This window comes from Micropterus salmoides, unplaced genomic scaffold (genome assembly GCF_014851395.1).
Source record: "Micropterus salmoides isolate LMB-PRFRI ecotype aquatic unplaced genomic scaffold, ASM1485139v1 Ms_hic_scaffold_5, whole genome shotgun sequence".
NCBI lineage: Eukaryota > Metazoa > Chordata > Actinopteri > Centrarchiformes > Centrarchidae > Micropterus > Micropterus salmoides.
The window spans coordinates 10,246,785-10,269,492 of NW_024044237.1; the positions used below are offsets into that span (position 1 = coordinate 10,246,785).

The 22,708-nt window shown below is 39.4% G+C and overlaps 1 protein-coding gene across 2 annotated transcripts; it reads right to left on the minus strand.

Moving 5' to 3' along the window:
* Positions 1 to 120: 120 nt before the first annotated feature.
* brd8b (bromodomain containing 8b) lies at positions 121 to 19,399 on the minus strand. Of its 2 annotated transcripts, none has more exons than XM_038698803.1 (18): positions 19,333 to 19,399; positions 18,333 to 18,429; positions 16,823 to 16,892; positions 16,645 to 16,694; positions 16,395 to 16,517; positions 16,220 to 16,300; positions 14,784 to 14,848; positions 14,030 to 14,196; positions 12,563 to 12,748; positions 12,282 to 12,372; positions 12,042 to 12,181; positions 10,217 to 10,643; positions 10,092 to 10,129; positions 9,809 to 10,008; positions 9,198 to 9,290; positions 8,746 to 8,814; positions 8,337 to 8,622; positions 121 to 1,673 (listed from the first exon to the last, which is right to left on the minus strand). In XM_038698803.1, the coding sequence occupies exons 1-18, from the start codon at positions 19,349 to 19,351 to the stop codon at positions 1,614 to 1,616; spliced, it is 2,262 nt and encodes a 753-aa protein (XP_038554731.1). In that variant the 5' UTR covers positions 19,352 to 19,399; the 3' UTR covers positions 121 to 1,613. The 2 variants fall into 2 exon arrangements, with proteins under 2 accessions (XP_038554731.1, XP_038554730.1); XM_038698802.1 differs by lacking the exon at positions 121 to 1,673 and adding an exon at positions 4,844 to 5,149.
* Between the last annotated feature and the right edge of the window lie 3,309 nt (positions 19,400 to 22,708).

Below are 22,708 nucleotides of genomic sequence, written 5' to 3' on the forward strand. Positions count from 1 at the left end.
TACACAACTGGGGACAGCAGATTTACAAGAAATCGAACGCTGGGAGAAAAATCCCTCTACCAAAGGACCATGTCGAGACAGAGACTTCAATTTCCACAAAAAGTGAGACACCTGGCATGATTTAGGTTTAGATCAAATCTTTTTATTTAACAAAATGTACAACGGAACACACTTATCAGCTACGCAAACAAAACACTACATGATCCATCTCGCAGGTAAGAAACTTGTTTTTGTACTCCCATCTAACACTACACAAACACGTTTCTTATGCTATTTAAATAGCACACAGTCTACATCCTAAGTGACGAGCAGAGATGCATGAATACTACTTCAGCAAAAACAAACTCCACATACTATGTTTGAGCCAATTAACAAAACCACCTATATTTGACATTTCTGCGAACCACTTTACAAAGAGTTTAGTTTTTAGATTTCCTGATTCTCTACCTTCAAAAGGCAGCTATTGGTTTTCATTCATTTCACTACAACATATAAAAGAGCTGTGAAATTTGAGGTTATGGGAAGTTATAAAGTGAACAATTTGACTTCCTGATTTTAGATCATCATTACATGGTAGCACACCTCCAAGCAGGAGCTGATGTAAAAGCTCCTTAACAGCAACCTTATAAATGCCAAAAATTAACAACCCAATATGCATTTCACCCCTTCTATGATAGCTAGCTTGTATTCTGGACTTGGACATTAATTTTCAGATGCCTGAGTGTACTTGAATGCAACACCTAAAGGCTTCCTGCTCTCACACTGAAACAGACAACACACTCTGATGGATTATACCTCTGCTAGCTATAATATTGAATTCTCAAGCTGAATATTATAGTCTGAGGGCTGCTTGAAGGGAAGGTAGTCAATCTATAAACTTGTGCCAAGGAAAATGGTCAGCAGAAACATAAATGCAATTTGCAGTTAATGGGCTAAATTATGACAACACAGACGGGCGTTCTCACCCATTACTAAGGAAAGCAGACAAATCCCTCCAGTTTGGTGACATCAACAGCTTTTCTTATTGAAGATCATTCATTCTTACATTTATCAACACAAGTTTAGATTTATAATAGCTGTAATGTGGATCTCACAATCATATTTTCGCAGTGATCAAACTGACATAGATTCAGCATTCTTGGTTTCATTTGGTGTTAGTCCAACAAGAAGTACCAGTATTAATGCCTCCGTGATTCAGCATGACTAAATCTGACAAGCAGAACTTATTCTGTCCCATTATTTGATCCCAAACAAACTTTTGCTGGTGATGATGTTTTATTTCTCTTCGCTGTTCCTCCTCAGCAGAGGGAAATGATGGACTACTACCGTCGCTGGTGAAATGATACTTGGAGAAAGTGGTGCGCTGCACATTAACCAATCATATGAACAGGAAAAGAAGAATCTTGATGCAGCTCTCTCTCTCACAGAAACCGACAGATATACCTGTCCACATACATGGTCGTCTAAGCATGGATGAATAAGTGTATGTGTACACTTATATACACACACACACACACACACACACAGAGCGCAATCCTCTTCAAACAACCAAGGTTATGAGTAGGTAATCAGCTCCACCTTTCCAATTCCCAGAGTTCTCTCAAAATGTCAGTCTACTTCTTCATTTTTAGGTCGGCCTCCATGGCACTACGGCGACCCCTGGTGCCTCCATCCTGCAGCATAGAGACAGATGGAAGAGAAACAGGGAAAAAAGAAAGAGCAGTAGAAAAAAAATTAACAGATTAATTTAAAGGTCAGTTGGACAGAGTGGCGGGAGGCCCTGTGGAGGGGCCTCCTCACGCGATTGAGCTCTGCACAAAACAAAACAAAGAAAACAAACACAGCACAATCCACCTCGGAAGGCTTCCTCCCCAAAGGAAGAACAGAAAAATACAATGATGATCAAAAAAAGTAAGATTTGAAAAGAAAAGAAGGAGAAAAGAAATTATAACATGCAGAGACATGTACAATCGCACGTAAACAGAAAAACACAGGAAACCGGCATGGAGTCAATAACCGAAGGTCGACGGAAGCTTGGGTGATGAAAGGTTACTGGAGCCTGTCTGTGTGTGTGCAGAAGCCTATGAGGGTGACACGGACAGTGTGAGTGAGTGTGAGAAACTGTCAGAGGAGGAGTGAGAGACAAAGAGGCCCTTTAATTGTAGTATATAAAAGGTATGGCTGGGTGCTCATGGTCTGGTTTTTACTAGTGAGTTTTTGATCCTAAGGTTTAGTACCTTAAAGAGCAACTTGCAGGTTGAATTTTGTCTAAATCTATACTGAACCTTTCCTGAAAATGACCATTTGAAAAGTGCAGAATTGTATTTGCTTTAAAAGAGAGAAGGGCAAAGAAAAAAAAAAAAAACGAAAAAAAGAAGTAAAAAGTAGCCATTTTAAGCAACAGTCTTCAAAATGCTCTTTTTATCAACATTGCATCATATTAGGTCTCAGCTCAAGACTATATGAGGCTGATAGCTGGTGCCGCTTCTTCAGTACACACAGCAGCTTCAAAGCATGTAGAGGTCTGCAATTTTTTTCATAAGTACACTTCAACTGTGAGAGACGTAATCTAAAACAAAAATCCAGAAAATCACATTGTATGATATGATATAACAGAAAAGCAGAACTTAATATTTGGTATAACAGAACTTAATATTTGGAAACCTTTCTTTGCAATTACAGAGATCATACGTTTCCTGTAGTTCTTGACCAGGTTTGCACACACTGCAGCAGGGATTTTGGCCCACTCCTCCATACAGACCTTCTCCAGATCCTTCAGGTTTCGGGGCTGTCGCTGGGCAATACAGACTTTCAGCTCCCTCCAAAGATTTTCTATTGGGTTCAGGTCTGGAGACTGGTAAGGCCACTCCAGGACCTTGAGAAGCTTCTTACGGACCCGCTTCCTTAGTTGCCCTGGCTGTGTGTTTCAGGTCGTTGTCATGCTGGAAGACCCAGCCACAACCCATCTTCAGTGCTCTTTCTGAGGGAAGGAGGTTGTTGGCCAAGATCTCGCGATACATGGCCCCATCCATCCTCCCTCAATACGGTGCAGTCGTCCTGTCCCCTTTGTAGAAAAGCACCCCCAAAGAATGATGTTTCCACCTCCATACTTCACAGTTGGGATGGTGTTCTTGGGGTTGTACTCATCCTTCTTCTTCCTCCAAACATGGCGAGTGGTGTTTAGACCATAAAGCTCTATTTTTGTCTCATCATGTCCTTCTCCCATTCCTCCTCTGGATCATCCAGATGGTCATAGGCAAACTTCAGACAGGCCTGGACATGCGCTGGCTTGAGCAGGGGGACCTTGCGTGCGCTGCAGGATTTTAATCCATGACAGCGTAGTGTGTTACTAATGGTTTTCTTTGAGACTGTGTTCCCAGCTCCCTTCAGGTCATTGACCAGGTTCTGCCGTGTAGTTCTGGGCTGATTCCTCACCTTCCTCATGATCATTGATGCCCCACGAGGTGAGATCTTGCATGCAGCCCCAGACCATCTTGAACTTCTTCCATTTTCTAATAATTGCGCCAACAGTTGTTGCCTTCTCACCAAGCTGCTTGCCTATTGTCCTGTAGCCCATCCCAGCCTTGTGCAGGTCTACAATTTTATCCCTGATGTCTTTACACACCTCTCTGGTCTTGGCCACTGTGGAGAGGTTGGAGTCTGTTTGATTGAATGTGTGGACAGGGGTCTTTTATACAGGTAACAAGTTCAAACAGGTGCAATTAATACAGGTGATGAGAGGAGAACAGGAGGGCTTCTTAAAGAAGAACTAACAGGTCTGTGAGTTCTTACTGTTTAAGTGTGAGTAAAAAATCTTACTGGTTGGTAGGTGATCAAATACTTATGTCATGCAATAACATGCAAATTAATTATTTTAAAAATCATACAATGTGATTTTCTGGATTTTTGTTTTAGATTCCGTCTCTCACAGTTGAAGTGTACCTATGATAAAAATTACAGACCTCTACATGCTTTGTAAGTAGGAAAACCTGCAAAATCAGCAGTGTATCAAATACTTGTTCTCCCCACTGTATGTGGCAAACTTTCCAATATTGTGATGCGAACAGAGCGTTAGCTATCATTAGCCGGTGACTCCGGGACGCCTGCCCAGTTCTCCACTGGTTCTTATACCTGAACTTAATTTCTCAATTATTTTCTCAACAGTCCCATATTTATATGGCTGTGGTCCATTATACGTGTATGAATACACATTTATAACCTCTTCAGTGTCAAATCCAGCAATGGAATCCATACTTCAACTAGAACTACCCTCTTCCTTTTGTTACGCCACATCCAATTCGTCTTTTTCGATGCAGACGTAAACTCTTCCAGAAACAACTTCAAGTTACTGTGTGTGGTGCTACACACTGATTCACTGGAGTCTTCAACCTTCAAGTTGCTCTTTTTTAAAGCATTTCATCTAGCCACACAATGACTCGCTAGATCACTACTCTCCACCGACAGGAAAAACAAAGAAACATTAGAGAAACAGTCCAAAGTATTGTCTCAAGTCAAAGAAGTTATCATGGTTGCCTGAAAAAAAATCACAAGAGACAACAAACAAACAAAAACTATTTTCTTAAAAGGCCATGAAAATCTATTTTCTCAGCTGCTCACAAGACTGATGGGGTCCTACAAAGTTATAACATTTATAGTGATTTCACATGAAAGATTTCTGTATTTTTGTGTATTTCTGTCTGAGCTACTGTGACTTTATTGGACAAAAGGTGCAACTGTCAATCAAATCTGATCAAACCAGATTTTTATTTCCAACTTTAAAACTGAAAGATTGTTGAATAGTTACAGCGTATTTGCAGTTACGATATTATTGATTAACACCAATAATAGTAGCAAGTTTTTAAATGGCTCTAATGACTTAAATCCTAAATATTAATACTAAATACTTTTATTTTCAGAACTGTTTTGCTTCCTTTTAATGCAACTAAAACAATAACTGAAGTGAGAGAAAAAATAAAAGATGAGAGGTATAGACAGATGTGTGCCGAGTGTGTCACATTGTGTATGTGCGTGTTTGCGTTGAGACAAGCGTGTGCGGAGCGTGGCCTGGTTCTGGTGAAATCTGAGGGAGAACCTGAATACTTACAAAGAGAGAGAGAAGGAAAGCAGGAGAGGCCATTGGGACACTGTCCTGTAGGAGGACAAACATTTGAGTGAGAAAGAGAGAGAAAACACACATGTGCGTGAGAAAGCAAGTTTCATACAAGTCTGCGCCAAACACAGAAGAGCGCCGAGGAACGAGCGTCCATTCCACCGCTGCACGGCACATACACAGACACATAAGTAGTCACACAACGTCACGAAGACCCCCCCCCCGGAGACAATCAAACACGTTTACAAGGCAAGCACACTCCCAAACACGCAAACATAATCTTATGACTCACATATACCAGAGTTCCAATTATGGCCCTTATGAAACATATGGCATTTATTCAGTCGTACCACTTCCCATGAACTACAGATGAAATTCTCTTAATATTCTTCAGCTAAGTAAGGTTCTAAAAAGGGTGTGACAGTCTCATTTCAACTCCAGCTGAGCTTGCTGTAGATTAGAGAAACAACAAAGACTAAAACATTGAATACATTTGTGGATTTTGTCAAATGTGTTCTGTAAAATAACACCATTTACAAAATTCACCAAGACTTTCCAAGAAAACATAGCAAATTCCAAAATATTCTGTCTGAAACTGACATTTCAAAAATGCCATGACCAACAGGAACCCTGTAACACACACTCAAGACTCCAACATCCATACAGTTAAGACAAAGCAATACACAACACAACAGCAAATATTAAAATGCACTGCAGACAATAGCAGACCAACGGCAGACAAACAGCTGAGTCAGCGACAGGCAGATGCAGACAGAGAGAAGTTAGTGAGGAGCGATGCAGCAAACATGCAGGACATGAATAAGCCGGGAAGTCAACACCAGGAATTATTCCACTGAAGCACATTGTGGCAAGCGGAGAGGAGGGTGGACCTGGTGACAGACAACTGAGCCGAGTTGACCAGATGTCTCCAAGTATTCCATGGATTCAACAATGTGTGCATGTCTTGTATGATGACTTGTATGATGCTGATGTGAATGCAAATATATTACCTACAATCAGTGCCAAGTGTCTAGCTTTTGAAATATCGGCACACTTGTCAGCTCATAGACACCAAAATCATTCATTGTGTCCTCAGAGCATCGCTGGATCTGGTGCTTCACACTTTAGCACTTTACGCTGAGTGACAGTACATGAAGAAATTAGTGTAGAATGATTCAGCTACAGTAAGCCTCCGGCAAACTAAGTGTTTAGTTCAAAAAGGTGGATAAAAGCTCTTTAAATTGATAGATTTAAAAGTAGCATGGATTTAAACAGATGTCATATACTAAAGGTATGTTGTTCAGGGTAACATCACAACAAGTAAAATGTCAAAAGTTGATTGATTTCTTTGAGGGTAAATTCTTTACAAAACAGAAGGTGAAATTGTCACTCCTATAAGCTGAGACAGTTCAATTTAGATTTCTTCACATCAGCAAACTGTCCCATATCGATGGAAGAAAACAACACATATTTCACGTGTGGTGATCAATACCGTCATAGGATCATGTAAATAATTTAAGTGTTACTGCAAGAAATAGCATTTAAACATGGCAAAGTCAATCCAAAGGCCCTGAACTTGTAAATGCTGGTGCTCTTAATCCATTAAACTAGTTCAAAGTCTAAGGACCTAAATATCTGCCATCATGGAAGGACGTGTTTCTATACTGACTGTGTAACATATCCATTCATGACTTTTCACAAAATGTGTTCATATTCACAAACCATAACTAACCTGTCCAAGAACTTAGCAAGTAAAATAACATTCTGCTAAGTAACATGGTTTTCATTTTCAACCTTAAAATTCATGTATTTGAACACAGATTTTATATATGATGTCTGCGAGCAGTAGTAACACAACAGAGAATCATCATATGGTCATGGCCAAAAGTAATGGCACCCCTGCATATCTGTCACATAAAGCACTACTTCTCCCACAAAACTGTTGCAATTAGAAATGCTTTGGTATTCTCATGTTTCTCAGAGAGAAAAATGGACTGGATCAAAATTATTGGCAACATAAACTTAATATTTGGTAGCACACCATTTGGAAAAAATAACTGAAACCATTCGCCTCCTGTAGCCATCAATGAGTTTCTTACATCTCTGTATTTTGGGCCACTCTTCTTTTGCCAACTGCTCCAGGTCTTTGAGATATGATGGGATTTGAGACGTCTCCACAGGTGCTGTATGTATGATTGAGATCTTGACTCAGTGCTGGCCACTGCTTTGTCTTAAACCATTTTTGGGTGATTTTAGAAGGATGCTATGCATCATCATCCTGCTGTAAGACCCATGACCTCTGACGGAGGCCCAGCTTTCTGACCCTGGTCTCGTTATTTCGCCACGGAATTCTTTGGTAGTCTTCAGATTTCATATTGCCATACACACAGTCAAGACATCCAGCGCCTGAAGCAGCAAAGCAACCCAAAACATCAGTGAACCTCCATCATCTGGCTTCTTTTTTTTTTTTTTCTTGTGTGAGCAGTGGGATCCTCCTGGGTCTCCTACCATCGTGTCCCTTTTTATTCAGATGGCAACGTATAGTGCGAGCTGACACTGTTGTACCCGGTGTTTGCAGGACAACCTGAATTTGTTTGGAAGTTGATGGAGGTTCTATATCCAGTGTTCAAACAATCCTTTGTTGCAATCTTTCATAAATTCTTCTCTTCCGTCCACGTCAAGGGTGATCAGCTCCAGTGCCACAGGCCGTAAACTTCTTCACAATATTGCATACAGTGGACACAGGAACATTAAACACATTAAGCATGGACAAGTAGATCGTGTTATATATTAGATAAGTTATATTTGTGAATCATGAGGAGTTTTTGTGTGCGGATTTTGAATCCATTTGTTTGTGTTTACAAGTTGCAATATCCATTTGTGACTCGTCATCTGTTCATTTTCAATAATTAATAGGCATTGTTTTACCCCCATACATTTTCTCTTCTTTTTTTTGTCCATGCTGAGTGTGGTACACACAGGCACCACAACACAAACCTTTCTCCATATTAACTGGCTGTAGGTGTGACTTCCACATTGCCAGCACCTGGTTAATTGCTACAGATGAATAGAATTACAAATTGAAGTAGTGTCACATGCTTAAAATACAATTATTTCTGAAGATTTTAAAATGGTGCCAATAATTTTGTCCAGTGCATTTTTGGAGTTCTTTGTTTACTTGTTTGACAGACTCTAAATTCACCCCCATCAAGTCACCCAAACCCACCTTCTCAGCCGGTTCTCCTGGCTTACGGTTTCCCTCCCTGCCGCGGAGGCTCTTGGCGGAGATGGCGCTCTCCGAGGTCTGCATGATGAGCTGGGTGGCCAGGAACTGCTGAACGTGCTCCAGGACGTCACGCTGCATCTCTAGAGCCATATGGTATACGTCGTGATCCGACGAGTTGTACATGACAGCATTCTGAAACATTAGCATGATGTCGCGCTGGAACTCAGCTGTTGTACGGATCACACCGGACTCAATGTTCTTCTTAATGGCAGATAGGTCCATGGGTCTACAGCAGGGGGAGGGAGATGTATTTATTAAACTTTGTGTTCACCACAAACAATCAACATTATATTGCTCATTTAATGTGTGTGAGTTGACTAAAAACGTGTCTGCCCGTGTGTGTTCTTACCTGTGTACGATGCTGTGGTAACCAGGCGCGATGTCGTCTGACACAGGCTGCAGGAAGACACTGGCATACCTGAAAGAAACATGAATTCACTGACTGTAAAACCTGCTGAAAAATGTTTTTATTGCATACTGAGATTTGTTGAGAAGAAAAAGTGAAAACTACCATTTAATTTTGCAACGGTGGGTTAAGAATTGTTCTAACAAAAGCTAATTTGCTCCAAATCGTAGTATTTCAGTTTAGCTAAAAAGCACAAAAAAGCAACAAAAACGCTGAATAAACAAGTAGATTTGGGCCTAATTAAAGGGCTCATTCTTGAGCTGCTATGGGATGTTAGCAAGGGTTTAGTAAGCATAATGCCTTGACTGTTTTTAGGCAAACATATATTCATGCATTCATTACAACCAAAACAAAATTAGTATTTTGGCCAAAAAGCCTTTGATTCGTTGCTCCACCTGTGGTTGGCTGCGGCTCTCCAAACCAGCATAATGGCTTTCTTCCAGATCTTCTGGGCCTGTACCGCCTCCTGGTCCTCACCACATGTAGAGCTGATACAGTGATGAGAGGGAAAAGAAGAGAGCAGAACAGGAGTAGAGAGGAAGTAAGCAGAATGGGAAAGAAGAGAAGATTGTGAAGTTCACAGTGAAAGAGGAAGCAAAAGAAGAATCACAAGTAGAGACAAAAGCACATATTTTATGTCAGCTGGTGAAGGCTGCTTAGCTCAGAGAAATTGATCTGATTCAGAGGTCATGACATAAATATTCAAATGCCAGCTAAGCTTTATCAAGTTTTAAATCAGCTTTTCTACTAAAATGTTTGTTCTGGTAAGAGCAGGGGTTATCTTAGGACATGGATTCACACAAGCCACTTCAACACTACATAGTAGCCAACAGATAAAAACGGTTATTATGATGGGTAATAGTATATAATAGTAATAATCTTTTTTTACGGAGCACTTTTCAAAATCCATGTTACAAAGCGCTTTCACAAGGGCAGAAAATAAATACACAGAAGTTGTAAAACCATGAGCTTTTATGATAAAACACACAGTCCTGTGGACACCTACAGCTGGGACGAAGAGGCCGGGCTGCTGGCCAGTGAATCGGCTGTGTAGCGTTGGGAGGGCGGGCCGTAACCGTCTTCACTCTCACTGGCTGCCCGCTCCACCTCCGACAGATAAGGACCCTCCCCCTCCCCACACTCCTCCTTCAGCTCCATCCCTTCGTCTGGGTCGCCCTCGCTCCCCGCCTCCTCCTCCTTCACCTCCTGGATTCAAGAAAACACACACAGGGTAAAATGACTGTTTTACAAAGGTCGTGCATGTGTGTAAGTGTGCACAAGTGTTTTACCTTGGACTCTTTCCCGGACACAGAGCTGTCCTCAGAGTCTGTGGGACAAAAATGAGAAGAGGATAAGAAAAACAGAAATATATAAGCATGATTTCTGTGTGTGTCTACATAAGTACACCACCCACCTAGGCAAGGTGGGTTGGGCTCCGGCTGGCTCCATTCCTCTCCTTCACTCTTGACTGTTGTTTCAGTGGCCTCCTTGCCTGCTGTCCCTTCCTCTGTAACCTCACTACCTGTTGCACCGTCGTCAGAGGTGACATCGCTTCCTGTCACCTCAGGTCCTTCACAGTTTCCCTTCAGCTGTTCTTCTGTTTTAGTTTCTGGTTGATTCTGGGTCTCTGTGCCCGCAGGGATCAGGGCTGACATTGCGGCCACATCCTGAGGCTCCTGTGTGGGATCGGATTCTTGGACTGTGGGTCCTGGGTCTGAGGCCTTCAGCTCCTGGGTCTCCCAGGGCCCAGGGAGGGTGTGTCCTTCTGAGACGGCCTCTTCACAGAGAGAGAGAGCTGCTTCCACTGCTGCCGCATCCAAGGCTTCCACAGAGTCATCGACCTGGGATGAGGGAGGGAAGGACAGAGACAAGAAGACACAAAAGAATGGGAGAAAAAAAAGGCTAGTATTATGACTATGACAATGATTAAGGAAATGTTTATGTTACATAATTCTGTGCCTACAGGTATTTTACTGCGCTGGGAACACGTCAAACATTTAGATTTTAATGTGTTCTAACATTAAGTACATGGTAAGGCACCTGCAAGTAAATCAGGTGATCATTAAACAAACGACTGATGCCGTAAAGAACAGCAGATTTCTGTCTTTGGTATACAACATCTGGTTCTTAATGTGTTTTGCTTTGCTTGAATTTTTTCAGTCATTAATACATTATTCCTTCACATTCTAGAGTAGTAATATATTTTAGTATAGATACATATATAGAGTATATGTGTATATATATTGTACTGTGTAAACAATGTAGGCAAGTGTGGAAAAAATGCTGTAAGCCAAGAATGCATTCAAAAAGCTAGTTGATTTTGCCTCGATGCTGGTTTGGCTGGTGTTGCACGGCGGCCGGGGGGCGTGCTGGGCATGGGGGATGTCGGCTGGTGCCGGGGGCCTTAGTTTTTTCCGGCGGTTGGGGGGACGGCGGACTTTAATTGGCGGGTGCACGGTGACCTGTGCGGCGCGTTTGCTGCCGGGCTGGGACTTGCTGCTGGTGTTTCTCTCCGCTGGCTTTCGCTGTGGTGTTGTTCCGTTTGCTCTCTCTCGTTTGCCCGACCTCGCACGCGGGACTCGCGGGGGGCTGCTGGGCATTGGGTGTTGCCGTGCTCGCGCATTGTGCGCGTTGGGCTCGTCACTTGTGCATTGGTGTTGATGATTGCGTGGCATTTGGGCATTTTGGTTGTTCGCTACGCGGTGGTGGGGTGCTGGGTGGGGGGGAACACTGGTCTATGTTGTGTGCGCGCCGCGGTCGGTCTGGGCGCTGCTCTTCCGCGGGTTACGCTTTTTGCGTTCCGTCGGCATTACGTTGTCAACTGCCATTTCTGCAATTGGTGTTTCCTACAGCTTTTCCCTGTTGTCCCCACCTTCCATCCCCCTTCTCTTACAGGTCAAAATCGGTGACAAATCAATACATAATTAAATAAATAATAAAACAGACAAAGGAGTATTTTAATACTCTCTTGGTAAAGTAAAATCTGTCTGGCACAATATGGTATCCAGGTCATTATACTCTATACCAGGCTGCTGGGCAGGACAGGTTTAAAAAAAAAAAAAAAGAATGCATTCAAAAATAGGCATGTTAATGTAAATAAATAAAAGAAAAATCTAAATCAAATCAATATTTGGTGTGCCCAAACAACTTGGAGAACTACCCACAGTTCTTCTGTGGGGTCATGCTCTTGGTGTATGAAACAAATGGATGTGCCTTTTGAAAATAAACAAAGTATGTACCTTCTCCTCTATGATGGCAATGATGTCTCCTACTGTCTCCAGATCCAGATCGTCTCCCATGTACGACACGGTAAGGTCCTCTTCTACCAATCCCGTCCCCTCAACGAGCTCTGCCTTCACTGCAGCTTCCACTTCACCCTCTGCAAACATACACCGAAGAATAATTAGTAACCCCCAAGTAAGTAGTAGAAGTAATTATTAGGTCTGAACCCAGCATCATTATCTTCACAGTATATTTACCTGTGATGACCTCATGAGGTGGTAGTGCAGTGGCTGTGGTGACTGTCTGTACTCCATTGGTAAGGCTTCCAGTAGTGTCTCCCTCACCAACCTAACATCAATAAATAAAAGACAAAAGTGATGTTTAATCCACTACAAAAAAAAAAACAACTGACATTAAATTACAACATTGTGGTAAGATCTGCTGCCTTTGAATTACAACCTAGTCCTGCTTGTTGCTTCATATGCTTTTATATTCTTGTAGTTTTAGATGTTATGATCCAAGCTAAGCTGGCTCTCACCACACGAGGGCCGGACGAGATGAGGTTGCTTTTTTTCAGCAGTTCTGACAGGAGAGGTGAGGGTGGCGGTGTGGCCTTCTGGGTTAAGAGCCTCTTTTGTGGTGAATCATCTACTAAAGCGGCCAGGCCTCCATCTTTGGACCCTGGAGCATCCGTCGCTGGTAGAAACACGCCGACCCCCTGGGCCTGGCAGAGGCAGCAAAGAGTCAGTGAGAGTGGCTGGCAGTATGTGAGCTGCAATATTGGATAGCGGTCACCTTATGTGCATGCAGACTTCACTCGGTTAAAAAGTTGGTAGCCTATGACGTTACAAGTCACGGTGGATCTTTTACGAGCACAGACCAGGTAAAGCAGCAGTGAACACATAGGGTGCAGATGTTGGTTTCAGTTGTTTGATAGGCTGCGTCATTAACAAGCAGCTCACCTGCTGCCGTGATAATGGATAGAAAAAAGAAAAAAGAAAAAAGTTCTGTGTCTTTTAAGCAACTTTACAAAACGTATTGCTGATGGAGAAAGTTGAGTAGACGGGGAGGACAGAGAGAGGTGGTTTAACTGAGGCATAGGCCTCTTGTATGTGTATCTGAGTATGGGGAGAAGAGAATTCAGAGGAAGGTGCGAAGCATGCTTAAAATTTATAATGTTCGTGGTGAAAAAACTTGCTTTTACATGGCGGTATTGTGTGAAAGATTTTGATTTTTTGCCCAGGGGCGGGGTTTTACAATCATGATGCCTGCTCAACGTCATGATGTCTGTCAGCTATTGTCGATGGAATCGTCTATCAGCCCAACCCTACTTGTGAAGTACAGTAATGCTGGCCCCACACTAGAGGACAATTGGGCAGATTTTGGGTCCGATTTGACCCTCCCGAAAATCGTGGGGATGTTCCTGATTTGAGGCTGGTTTGAACTGATTATCTGCCCCAAAAAATCTGTAGTGTGAGGGGTTTACAGACACAATCTTAAGGTTACCGACTGGAAATGTTTGGAAGCTTTCCGATTTGAAATGTAAATATTTATATTTAGAAACCAGCAACAGCCATTCAGAGCGAGCTGACCGGGAAGCGTCACCAATGCATTTTGTACTTGTTTGCTCTATAAAATGTATTAACTATGCTGATACATTCTTCTCAGCCATGAGTTCATCCATCCAACATATCATCTTTCTTGTTTTTATGTGCGAAACAAACTACACACAAGCATAACTAGCTGATGACGACAGTCTTCCTCCATGCTTGTTTATTTCTCAAGTCATGTTGGATCGCGCAAGTTTCTGTTAGATCCCGAGTCCCTGGAACAGCCACTGAAATCGTTTATGAAAAAAAAGTGTGTGGTCCTGCATCTTGTGTGTGCGTTTTTATGATGGAAATGCCTTTGCTAGATAAAAGTTATTTATCACATTTTTCTCTCAGCATCTGCAGTATTCTTGTGTTATCTGCAGAGTATATGAAACAAACACGTATCCTCTTACAACTGAGTGGATGATTGTGTCATCAGAGGCAACACCTCCTGTATCCATGGGCGACGTGGGGACCAAAGTGTCAGCTTGAGAGTCTATGGCAGGGGGGCTGGCACCCAGAGGAGAACGTACAGTTACACTGGGCAGACGCTTGGGTGTGTTTTTCACCGCCTGACGAGCTGTGATGGAAAGAAAAGGTCAGAGGGGGAGAGAATGAATCGGTTTGTGAAGTGAACCTTCTTCAAGGAATCTGAAAAAAAAATTGCAGCACAGAAATCACAAGCAAGGTATCTTGTGATAGCATTGTCATTCCAAACAAAGCACACCAGAGAAACAATCCCTTGGCTTAACAAATCATCAAAAAAAATATTCCAAGATGAGGCCAGGGCAAAGCCTTCTAGCACTAACTGGGAAAGGCCTCAATGGAATATAAATGGATAAAAATATTGGCCTATTACATATTCCTTGTTGATAATCTTATTAATGTTATATATAGAATGCTGTTAATTATTAAATTTGTGAGCAATGTGTCTGAATGTTTGCATCAGTGTTTCTTTGTCCTTAATGTCATGAAACCATTCAACAGTAAGGAGTTTTATTTTATATGCTTTTCTTGGCAAAAAAACAGATATTATAAATGTAAAAAACTGTATGTGTAAACACATATCACAGACTATGAAGTTCACGATAAATACCCACATGAACCAAGATATTCAGATTTCCTGTAGACAAATTACATATTTCACAGTGTGCGGACTGAACCTACCCTGGTACGCCGTGTCTGTGGCTTTCCTCTTCTGTTCTGCTTCCTCCTCATCCTGTTTCTTCTTTCTGAGGTTGGAAAATCACAGTTTAAGAATTTGGAAAGAGGGAACACAGGGTGGTACAATCGCATAAAGGAAAGAGGAATCTTGAAAGGCTGAAAGGCTGCAGAACCAACTGGATGAACCCTCTCCATTTCTTTGTGATAATTGTCATTGAGCAATTAACCACTCCAGTGTCGTTGCTCACTGGTATACATACAGAGAGTATGGTTGTGTCCAAAATCCCTGCCTTGTTCACTCATTCGTTACCCTCTGTATAATCGACACTCAATAGTTCACTGTGAGCAGTAAATGAGGATTCTTGACACTAGAATTGTCGTCTAAAAGCTACCAAAGAGTTTTTTAAGGGAAAGAAGTGGAATGTTATGCAATGGCCAAGTCAATCACCTGACCTGAATCTGATTGAGCATGCATTTCACTTGCTGAAGACAAAACTGAAATGAAAATGCCCCAAGAACAAGCAGGAACTGAAGACAGCTGCAGTAGAGGCCTGGCAGAGCATCACCAGGGATGAAACACAGCGTCTGGTGATGTCTATGCATTCCAGACTTCAGGCTGTAATTGACTGCAAAGGATTTGCAACCAAGTATTAAAAAGTGAAAGTTTGATTTATGATTGTTAATCTGTCCCATTACTTTTGGTCCCTTAAAAAGTGGGAGGCACATACAAACTGTTGTAATTCCTACACCGTTCACCTGATTTGGATGTAAACACTCCCAAATTAAAGCTGAAAGTTTGCAGTTAAAGCACATCTCGTTCGTTTCATTTCAAATCCATTGTGGTGGTAAATAGAGCCAAAAAGATTAGAATTGTGTCGATGTCCCAATATTTATGGACCTGACTGTATATTAAATAACAAGTGATTTCATACCCACCCAGCCACAGCCTGTTGACCCTGCCACCTTCTGGGAAGAGATATAGAAGTTTCTGCTGCCACACCACCAGACTGCAGAGCAGCTTTTTTCCCCAAGCTATCAGACCCTGAAATTCATCCTCAGCACTGCTCCAGTGATAATTTAATATTGTTTACCATTTGTATAATTGCTTCTGTATTAATGTTGTCTGCTATGTAGCAGAAGGGAGTTACAAAGCTCCATTTCATTATATAAACTGTTATATTGTGACAATAAATGTACCTACCTAGATGCTTGTGTAGTCCTTACACTTCAAACTCACTGCTAATAACACAGTCTGTCCATGACTTGTGGCTACATACCAAGTTTGTTTATGTAATGTCAGTTGGCGTACATACCAGGTGCACACACACATGTGCTGCGAATGTGGCTAGTTATACAATGAATAAGTGAAAGCATTTACATATTAATTGTATAGTAAGCAAGTAATTGGCATCAAACAAAATAACTGATAGGAGTCTTACAGCGTGATTTCTGCCCACAGCTCCTTCAGCTGTGAGTCCATGTGACCCGTCTGTATCAGATCCACCTCTTTCTTCAACTTCCTGTCAGGACAGAAAGCACAGGAGGGTTAAAGGCCATGTCTCACAATCCTCGAACGGATTACAAGTGGTCTTCTTTTTTTAAGTGTGTGTGTACCTGTACTGCTCTTGTGTGTCTCGCAGTAGTTTTTTGAGTTCCTCTATCCTCTCAGTAGTTAGCCTACGAACGATGACATCTTCAATGGTTTCGACCACCTCACCCTTCTCACCACGCTTACGCCTGCAGCAAAGGAGGGTACAAAGTCAACTCACAAAAGGTTTTACCTGCGATATAAAAAAAACAAAAGAAAGCAACACACAATATTATAATCCCGCACGTAGGTGTATGTCTGTGTTACAATACTGACTTAGGTGCTTCTGTGGCCTCCAGTAGCTCAGAGTATTGTGAGGCACAGTGCTAAGAAACAGAGAGCAAATGTGTTATGGTGAGGCAAATGTTGGTCAACGGCCTGAGAAGTGCTCATCATAGTTTTCTGCTCAAATGACAAATGGAGAAAATATTGTGCAAGTTTGCAGCTTTCTCACCTTCTGTGAGAACCAGTCAGGTGGACGGCCAGGCTCTGAGAAAGGCTTGATGGCTCTACTTACGGACACCCTGGAAGACAAGAGAGAAATTCCTCACAATAAACAGATGTTGAGAAAATGATATGAAGATAAATGCATCGGTAGCTGAAGAAATGCATTCAAATTAGGAATGAATGAAGACAGGTGAAAGAAAAACAAAAATCATGTCATGTAAGCATTGGCACAGTTTTCAGTCTGTTCCTACATTCTTTATTTAGTAATTTTTTTCATTGCTTATTCATTGTTGTTTTATTTTCCATAAATACTGAGGCTGATATTGATCTCGTCTTACAAGCCATGTACTGTTTTATATACAGTCTATGGTACCGCTGAGTGAGATCCTATCAGTCAACATTCAGAAACTATAACTTGCCCAAGTCTGTCCTCTAGTGGTCAAAATGGAGCCCAACACATTTAAAAAGGACCTGCATAACTAGATAATGTATGTGAGCTATAACACTTATTTTTAAAAAGAGAAAACTTTTCAGACTGGCTCTTACATGAAGTAAACCCAGGTGTGTAATGATGGGTTGATGCTCTTTTTTGTTAGAGCTGTAGACAGAAAACTTCATTTTGTTAAAAAAAGGTAACAGATGTTTGGACTGATTTATTTGCAGTAAATAGTTTGTGTAGACAGCATGTTTTTATACACTTTAATTTTATACTTACATACATCATAATTTTTTGTTATATTTTAGCAGCTACTGATATTAAATATCAGCACACAATACTGGCTATCCACAACTTCTATCTGAAGACATTTGGGCTGAAGTACATTGTATTCATCAGTTCAGGTGACTTGTTATGGACAATAGCAGTTTAGCCAATAAGAGGTACTCAAAAAATCAGAGAAGACTAGAGGCAAACACTGAAGCCTTACAGGTAACAGCTTATAATATGGCGTAAGGGACTGTGGTGTAACACTGCTCATGTTCAAAGAACAACAAAAACAGATATAATGGAGATTGTTAGATGCTGGGGTCGATTTTCTACCTCCATTACATGTGTGATACAGCAAAAAACAAAAATCTTAAATGCATGTCTTCTCCTTACTTTACTTCTGAAAGTAATCCATCTGTTCTATGATGTTTCTGTCCCTTTTGTGAATGGCGAAAACAGTTGAGTGAATTGTTAAGAAATGTTAAGTTAAGACTACATTTAGCTGATGCTTTTATCCAAACTCGCTATATATGTTAGAGGTCGCACGCCTCTGGAGCAATTAGTGGTTAAGTGTCTTGCTCACAGACACATGGATGTGTCGCAGAGGGAATCAAACTCTGATCTCCCACATCAAAGGCATGTGTCTTTCTTTACTGTTCCATCGCCATGTTCCTTTATTGATTCCCGTAGGTGACATTCAAATTGGCACAGCAGGACAGAGGAATGTAGTGCAAAGTTAAAAGAAGGACAACAATACAATGTCGGTAACATTAATCAACACAATACAATAAAAAGTAGGTTTTCTTTTTACCAGTTTTGGTCGCCACTCCTCATCACAGAGGAGGCCAGGCATAGTTTCTCCCTGACTGACCAGGGCTCTGTTGGCCCCACATTCAGTATCTTGTGTTCTGTGGAAAAAGTAAAAATAAATTATAACATGTCCAGGTAGCCCATGGCTTTTTACCAGTCAACGGAAATTATTTATTTCAAAGTGTAAACAACTATCAAGTAAGTTAACGTCCGCGCATGATAACATATAACAGTTACATTTGACCCATTTCGCTAAAACACTGAGAAGTCACTGCATTCCGTCATTAAACAATATGCACACAACATACTTACACAAAACACAGAGAAACACAACAAGGTAATGAGTTACAATGTGCTCTGTCAGAGTTGATTAATTTAATTTGAGATTCAACGTTAACTTTTGTCATCCCAGTTTGGCTGTTTGTTTTTCACCGGAGCAATTTGTTTACAGTAACACATAACGTTACTTTATATCTGACGGCCCTGTCCCCACACAACCCAAATATAAACCATACGGTCTGTGATGTATTGATGATGTAAACCATGATTAATATAATAGCCACCCGATGGGTCGCTTTGTTGGTTACATGTAAGGTTTTTATTAGTTACGTTATCAAAGTTGGCTAGCTAGCTACGGTTAGCTAATTGTTGATACAAACTTGCTAGCTTGTATCGTGTTTAGGGTATCCTGCTAAGATTTATTACAGCACTTATTGTTTTCCTTACAAGTATTGGGGCTTGAATATAATTCGAAAAACATATAATACAACAAACACTTAGCATAACTAAATATTTAAATAGTAGCGCTAGCTTAGCAATGTTCATTACGGGGGGACGCATTCATGAGACACACACGGCTTCACGGTGTAACGTTTTATCAAGCAGCGACGACACTGGCTCCAACCAAACTACATTTTCCGCAGTGTTTGGAGTTTGTTTACTGTCACTTTTTGTATGAAATTACAAAGAAAATCAAAACAGAGCTAGGTAATATTACTCACTTCCGATACCGCTCGCCATTTCTTTTGTGACAAGACTGTCAGCACAACTTCCGCCGGACAGGTTGTATTGGTACACACATGGGAACCATGGATGCGAACATACAATCTATGGGAAAATGAATAAAAAAAAACTATAAAGTAAAAACCTATAGAGTCTATGGGAAAAATAAATTAGTAAAAACTATGGTAAAAACCTATAGAGTCTATGGGGAAAATAAATGAGTAAAACCATGGTAAAAACCTATAGAGTCTATGGGAAAAATAAATTAGTAAAAACTATGGTAAAAACCTATAGAGTCTATGGGGAAAATAAATTAGTAAAAACCATGGTAAAAACCTATAGAGTCTATGGGAAAATAAATTAGTAAAAAAAACCTATAGAGTCTATGGGAAAATAAATTAGTAAAAAAAACCTATAGAGTCTATGGGAAAATAAATTAGTAAAAACCATGGTAAAAACCTATAGAGTCTATGGGAAAATAAATTAGTAAAAAAACCTATAGAGTCTATGGGAAAATAAATTAGTAAAAAAAACCTATAGAGTCTATGGGAAAATAAATTAGTAAAAACCATGGTACAAACCTATAGAGTCTATGGGAAAATAAGTTATTAAAAAAACCTATAGAGTCTAGGGGAAAAATAAATTAGTAAAAAAACCTATAGAGTCTATGGGAAAATAAGTTAGTAAAAACCATGGTTAAAACTTATCTATGGGAAAATAAGTTAGTAAAAAAACCTATAGAGTCTATGGGAAAAATAAATTAGTAAAAACTATGGTAAAACCTATAGAGTCTATGGGAAAAATAAATTAGTAAAAACTATGGTAAAAACCTATAGAGTCTATGGGAAAATAAGTTAGTAAAAAAACCTATAGAGTCTAGGGGAAAAATAAATTAGTAAAAAAACCCTATAGAGTCTATAGGAAAAATAAATTAGTAAAAAACCTATAGTCTATGGGAAAATAAGTTAGTAAAAACCATGGTAAAAACCTATAGAGTCCATGGGAAAATAAGTTAGTAAAAACCATGGTAAAAACTTATAGAGTCTATGGGAAAATAAGTTAGTAAAAACCATGGTAAAAACCTATAGAGTCTATGGGAAAATAAGTTAGTAAAAACCATGGTAAAAACTTATAGAGTCTATGGGAAAATAAGTTAGTAAAAACCATGGTAAAAACCTATAGAGTCTATGGGAAAATAAGTTAGTAAAAACCATGGTAAAAACTTATAGAGTCTATGGGAAAATAAGTTAGTAAAAACCATGGTAAAAACTTATAGAGTCTATGGGAAAATAAGTTAGTAAAAACCATGGTAAAAACTTATAGAGTCTATGGGAAAATAAGTTAGTAAAAACTATGGTAAAAACTTATAGAGTCTATGGGAAAATAAGTTAGTAAAAACCATGGTAAAAACCTATAGAGTCTATGGGAAAATAAGTTAGTAAAAACCATGGTAAAAACTTATAGAGTCTATGGGAAAATAAGTTAGTAAAAACCATGGTAAAAACCTATAGAGTCTATGGGAAAATAAGTTAGTAAAAACCATGGTAAAAACTTATAGAGTCTATGGGAAAATAAGTTAGTAAAAACCATGGTAAAAACCTATAGAGTCTATGGGAAAATAAGTTAGTAAAAACTATGGTAAAAACTTATCTATAGGGAAATAAGTTAGTAAAAACCATGGTAAAAACCTATAGAGTCTATGGGAAAATAAGTTAGTAAAAACCATGGTAAAAACTTATAGAGTCTATGGGAAAATAAGTTAGTAAAAACCATGGTAAAAACTTATCTATAGGGAAATAAGTTAGTAAAAACCATGGTAAAAACCTATAGAGTCTATGGGAAAATAAGTTAGTAAAAACCATGGTAAAAACCTATAGAGTCTATGGGAAAATAAGTTATTAAAAACCATGGTAAAAACTTATCTATAGGGAAATAAGTTAGTAAAAACCATGGTAAAAACCTATAGAGTCTATGGGAAAATAAGTTAGTAAAAACCATGGTAAAAACTTATCTATAGGGAAATAAGTTAGTAAAAACCATGGTAAAAACCTATAGAGTCTATGGGAAAATAAGTTAGTAAAAACCATGGTAAAAACCTATAGAGTCTATGGGAAAATAAGTTATTAAAAACCATGGTAAAAACTTATCTATAGGGAAATAAGTTAGTAAAAACCATGGTAAAAACTTATAGAGTCTATGGGAAAATAAGTTAGTAAAAACCATGGTAAAAACCTATAGAGTCTATGGGAAAATAAGTTAGTAAAAACCATGGTAAAAACCTATAGAGTCTATGGGAAAATAAATTAGTAAAAACCATGGTAAAAACTTATAGAGTCTATGGGAAAATAAGTTAGTAAAAACCATGGTAAAAACTTATAGAGTCTATGGGAAAATAAGTTAGTAAAAACCATGGTAAAACCTATAGAGTCTATGGGAAAATAAGTTAGTAAAAACTATGGTAAAAACCTATAGAGTCTATGGGAAAATAAGTTAGTAAAAACTATGGTAAAAACTTATCTATAGGGAAATAAGTTAGTAAAAACCATGGTAAAAACCTATAGAGTCTATGGGAAAATAAGTTAGTAAAAACCATGGTAAAAACTTATAGAGTCTATGGGAAAATAAGTTAGTAAAAACCATGGTAAAAACTTATAGAGTCTATGGGAAAATAAGTTAGTAAAAACCATGGTAAAAACTTATAGAGTCTATGGGAAAATAAGTTAGTAAAAACCATGGTAAAAACCTATAGAGTCTATGGGAAAATAAGTTATTAAAAACCATGGTAAAAACTTATAGAGTCTATGGGAAAATAAGTTAGTAAAAACCATGGTAAAAACCTATAGAGTCTATGGGAAAATAAGTTAGTAAAAACCATGGTAAAAACTTATCTATAGGGAAATAAGTTAGTAAAAACCATGGTAAAAACCTATAGAGTCTATGGGAAAATAAGTTAGTAAAAACCATGGTAAAAACCTATAGAGTCTATGGGAAAATAAGTTAGTAAAAACCATGGTAAAAACTTATAGAGTCTATGGGAAAATAAGTTAGTAAAAACCATGGTAAAAACTTATCTATAGGGAAATAAGTTAGTAAAAACCATGGTAAAAACCTATAGAGTCTATGGGAAAATAAGTTAGTAAAAACCATGGTAAAAACTTATCTATAGGGAAATAAGTTAGTAAAAACCATGGTAAAAACCTATAGAGTCTATGGGAAAATAAGTTAGTAAAAACCATGGTAAAAACCTATAGAGTCTATGGGAAAATAAATTAGTAAAAACCATGGTAAAAACTTATAGAGTCTATGGGAAAATAAGTTAGTAAAAACCATGGTAAAAACTTATAGAGTCTATGGGAAAATAAGTTAGTAAAAACC